The 4,198-nt window shown below is 62.9% G+C and overlaps 2 protein-coding genes across 5 annotated transcripts; one reads left to right on the top strand and one right to left on the bottom strand.

The window, feature by feature from the left end:
- Positions 1–500: 500 nt before the first annotated feature.
- LOC118882026 (BICD family-like cargo adapter 1) lies at positions 501–1,392 on the top strand. 2 transcript variants are annotated; one of them, XM_036827524.1, is made up of 3 exons: positions 501–763; positions 989–1,109; positions 1,192–1,342. In XM_036827524.1, the coding sequence occupies exons 1-3, from the start codon at positions 501–503 to the stop codon at positions 1,336–1,338; spliced, it is 531 nt and encodes a 176-aa protein (XP_036683419.1). In that variant the 3' UTR covers positions 1,339–1,342. The 2 variants fall into 2 exon arrangements, with proteins under 2 accessions (XP_036683419.1, XP_036683418.1); XM_036827523.1 differs by having other exon boundaries at positions 989–1,392.
- ABHD11 (abhydrolase domain containing 11) lies at positions 1,358–3,829 on the bottom strand. Of its 3 annotated transcripts, none has more exons than XM_036827521.1 (6): positions 3,641–3,828; positions 3,352–3,487; positions 2,498–2,671; positions 2,159–2,329; positions 1,874–2,055; positions 1,358–1,567 (listed from the first exon to the last, which is right to left on the bottom strand). In XM_036827521.1, exons 1-6 carry the CDS (start codon positions 3,754–3,756, stop codon positions 1,519–1,521), a joined length of 828 nt encoding a protein of 275 aa, XP_036683416.1. In that variant the 5' UTR covers positions 3,757–3,828; the 3' UTR covers positions 1,358–1,518. The 3 variants fall into 3 exon arrangements, with proteins under 3 accessions (XP_036683416.1, XP_036683415.1, XP_036683417.1); XM_036827520.1 differs by having other exon boundaries at positions 1,358–1,651; positions 3,641–3,826; XM_036827522.1 differs by lacking the exon at positions 2,498–2,671 and having other exon boundaries at positions 1,380–1,651; positions 3,641–3,829.
- Positions 3,830–4,198: the final 369 nt, after the last annotated feature.

Below are 4,198 nucleotides of genomic sequence, written 5' to 3'. Positions count from 1 at the left end.
TCAAGCTTCCAAGATGCCAACTCTTCACCATGGGGGACTGGGGCACCTGTCTCGTAGCGTTGGCGTCATCCGGCTGTCACTCCTTTCTTATCTCCTGATGTGAGTAGAGCGCCCCCTTGAGGTGAGGGGCACGCATGACTGGGCAAGGAACGGGTGAGGAAACTCTGGGCCTGGCTGGAGGGTTCCAGGATCCAGGAGTGGAGGCAGGGGCGTGGTCAGCCTACCCGGGGCGGGGCCTGACAGGGAGTGCCTTGGCAGGAAGGGAGGGCAAAGGGCCACGTCCTCCGCCTGCCCCACCCCGCCGACAAGAGTCCCCAGTCACCAGGCCACCCTCTCAGTCTGGGGCCCTCGAGGGGTAAGTGTCCTTCTGAACCCACCTTGTCTCTTTCCTGGGGATCAGGTGAGAATTCCTTTCCTCCTTGGGGGCGGGGGGGTCCAAACACCCTGCCCCCTCTGCTTTCCTTTGGGTGGGAAGGGGCCACACCTACTATCCCCTCAGCATGATGCAGTCCCCTGCCCACGAGACTGGGGGGCAGGTACGGAACGTCTCAGACCCTTCCCCTCCTGGCATCAGCATCAGGGCCAAGGCCAGGGCGGAAGGGCCAAGTGGGACACCTCATCCAGGCAAGCCCCAAACCACTACTCCCTCCTCTGTCACCCTACCACAGAGCCCAGAATCCCAAGTGGCTGGAGCACTGGGGGATACCCAGACAGAGCCCTCGCTGGACCAGGTCCTCCGGGAGCGGGATGAAGCCATTGCCAAGTGAGAGGAAGCTGCTTGTGGGGGACGGGAGGGTGGTGGCTGGCTCACCCTCAGGCTCTGTCCTGCCAGGAGGGGAAGGGGGGACGTCAGGCATTCCTGGAAGAAAAGCCACACAAATACCCACTCTGTCACAAGGCGGGGGCTGTGGCCATACTTGTCCACCCCCAGGGCCCAGAACCAGCTCTGCAGGGCCTGACGCCCAGGCTGCTCTCTCTGCCCCCTCAGGAAGCGGGCAGTGGAGGCTGAGCTGGACATATTCAAAGCCAAGTTGCGAGCTGTGGAGGCCCAGCTGCTGGAAGTTCTGGAGGAGAAGCTGAGACTGAGGCAGGAGGTGGAGGCCTGGGAGGTAGGGTGGACCTGCCGGCTGGGCTCAGGGGGCAGGACCCCGGGCACAAGCCTGGCCCCTGAACCTGCTCTCCCGCCCCCAGGACGACATGCAGCGGCTGGTGAGGCAGCAGGTCGAGAGTCAGCTGCAGAGAGAGTCCAGGGGCGCTCTGGGAGCCCCCATGGACCCTGGAACTGCCAGGACCTCCTGGGTCCGATTCACCCTGAGTCGGTGGGGACGCTGGCGGTGAGACAGCTCAGCCCAAGACCTTGGGAGGAGTAACTTTATTCATTAAAGTTTAAGGTCTGACGCACCCCCCACGCATCCTCGTGCCCTCTCAGTGCCCACCTGAGTCCTTCTGTGCAGAAACAAGGAGCAGCCCGCAGGGCCTTGAAGCCTGGGGTTTCGTGTCCCCTCTGGCCAGCAACCCTTAGGCCAGGAAGTCTCGGACGGCAGCCATGAAGTCCTGCGGGCAGTCGCTGTGGACCCAGTGGCTAGCGTTAGGCACGGTCTGCATCTGGGCCCGAGGGAAGAGCCGCCTAATCTCAGGGTGGTGGCTGGGACTGTCCGCCGGAGAGAAGGCCACCGAGAGGGGGTGAAAGTAGGAAGATGGAGAGAGAAGGAGAGAAGTGGAGGCCAAGTGGGGAGGGATGGAGAGCCATGTGAGTCCACCTGCCCAGTGGTGTTTCTGGGTTTTCAGGCGCCCCCTGCCCACACCCCAGCCCTCCCCAGGCTGGGGGCTGGGTAAGTCAGGTATGCGCCTCCCACCACCCAGCCTGGCTTACAGCACGAATTGAGAGTTTCCACCCAGGAGGAAGAGGGCTGGCCCAGAGTAGGTTTCTGGTCGTGGTGGGAAGTTCAAGATCTTGTCCAAGTGCTGGGCCAAGGCATCCAAGTTCACCCTCCACGTGAAGCGCCCGTCCACCTCCACCAGGTTGGTGAGCAGGAACTGCCGCATGCTTATGCTCTGTGGGGGTCCAGCAGTTGCAGGTGGGAGGGACTCCCTGTGAGGCCCAGGGCCGCCACTCTTCCTTTGCCCACAACACCATACAGGGGCTTGGGTGCATTACCTGGATAACACAGCTGAGCTTCTCATCCACCAGTTTTCGGGCACTAGAGAGGGATGCCTCATCCGGGATGTCTATGGCCCTTATGGCTGCTATGTAGTTTGGAAAGTTCAAGCTGGACGGGCTCTCCACTGGGCTGATGTCCACGGCAATCAAGCGCTCCACCAGCTCTGGCTGTGGGAGAGAATCAGACTGGGGACCTTAGGGCAGGCATAGCAGGTCTCAGGCCTAGTTCCCGGATCCTGAACTTGGCCATCCAAGGCTCACTGGATTTCCAGGTTGCCTGCTGGGCACTCAGGGTCTACAGTGGATGTGAAGAAGCCCTGGATAGAGACGGCTCACCCTCTGAAGTGCCAGCAGCATGGCTGTCCTGCCTCCCATGCTGTGGCCAATGAGGACGCAGGGCACTAGGCCCAGCTGGGGCAGGAGGTCCTGCAGATCCTGGCTCATGGCCTCGTAGCTCATGTCTGGGCTGTGAGGGCTGTCACCATGGTTCCGAGCATCCACTGTCAGCACCTGGGGAGTGGGTGAGGCGGGCAGCTCTGGCATCCACATTCAGGGCATAGCCAAAAGCCTGGCAGATCTGCAGGCTGAGGGAGGTGGAGAGCCTGGGGTTGGGGGGAGATCCAGAAGGGGAAGAAAGGCCCGAAAGGTGAGAAGGCCCAGTTCTCAGACCTTGGAGGCCCAGATGACGAACCTGGAGCCACTGTGCCAGAAGGCCCAAGGAATGTGATCATGTCTCTGTAGGTTTGGCCTAGCTGGGTGGCAACTCCAGAGAAAGCAGACACCAAGAATTGGCAACAGCTGGAGCACAGCAGGACGGGCTGCTGTATGAGGTGGAAAGCCCCGTGTCATCCCTGGTGAACAAGCAGGGTCTGGCCCCCTTAGAGGGTAGGGTATTGGTGCTTAGGCATCTGACAGCAGAGCCTAGGTTAGGGTGCAGCACGCAGACCTGTAACACGAATGAAGGACTGGATCGCTGAAAGCACGAGGGAATGAATGGGGTTCATCTAGGGCCTGGGTCTGCCCTGGGGCCTCCAACCTTAGAAGGTCAATCCCTTCTTTCATTTCTGCCTAGAAGGACCTGCCACTCCCAGCGTTGAGGACAGAGAAGCTGGCCACACCTCGGCCTCCTCTAGGGCCCCGCCCACCCAGGCCCCGCCTCCCTCGGGTCCCCGCCTCCCCCGGAAGCTCACCCTCCGGCCTGTCTGCTGGGCCAGGGCCTTGGCGATGGAGTTGAAGTTGGTTTTGCAGCCGAAGAGCCCATGCAGAAAGACGAGGGGCGGGCGGGTTGCCTCCCCGTCCAGAAGTCTGTAGGAAAGCGGCACCGGCCTGGCGGGAGGAGCAAGGGTAGGGGAAGGGTCTGAGCCGGGTGGCGAAGCGGCCTGGGAGAGGGCGGGCCCAAGCGGAGGAAGTGGAGCCATCTGGGTCGGACTGGAGGGGGAGGGGCGAAGGACGAACTTGCACCTGACACCCTTGACTGACCTTGGCTCGGTGCCGCCTTGGCTGCTGCTGGGTGCGACAGGCACTCTGGAGAAGCTGGGACTGGAGGGGCCCAGGCCCCTACGGGGGAGCCTCCAGGCGCGGGCCCAGCGGAGCATCTCCTGGATCTCCTACCCGGCGCGCACCTCGTGGTGTCCCCCGGCTCCGCCTCGCTCACAGCCCCGCCCAATTCCGACTGGAGCTCCGCCTTCTCCCCGCCCCCTATCGCGGAGCGCTCCTCCTTCGCTCACGTTTCCTTACGTAATCCCGGAAAACTGTCTCCCCCCCCGGCTCCGCCCCTTGCGTCACTACGTAACCCTGTGGGCACCACGCCCACAGGCGAGAGCACCGCACCTGGCCACGCCCTGGGCGGAGCCAACCAATACCCTGGCCCCGCCCTGCTAAGCTCCGCCCGGCCCCTCCCCGCGCAGAATTCTTGCGGGAGTCGGAGCCTGAGTTTTGGAATCACATTCCCGCAGCTCGTGACGTGCTGGGTTTGGGGCTTGAACTCTGGCCGCGGGGCAGATCCTTGGCAAGCCGAGGAGGCGCTGCCTGGGCCCG

The sequence above is a fragment of the Balaenoptera musculus genome, chromosome 15, assembly GCF_009873245.2.
Source record: "Balaenoptera musculus isolate JJ_BM4_2016_0621 chromosome 15, mBalMus1.pri.v3, whole genome shotgun sequence".
NCBI classification, from domain to species: Eukaryota; Metazoa; Chordata; class Mammalia; order Artiodactyla; family Balaenopteridae; genus Balaenoptera; species Balaenoptera musculus.
Note: the sequence above shows the minus strand (reverse complement) of the source record. Positions and strands in the feature narration are given on the sequence as shown.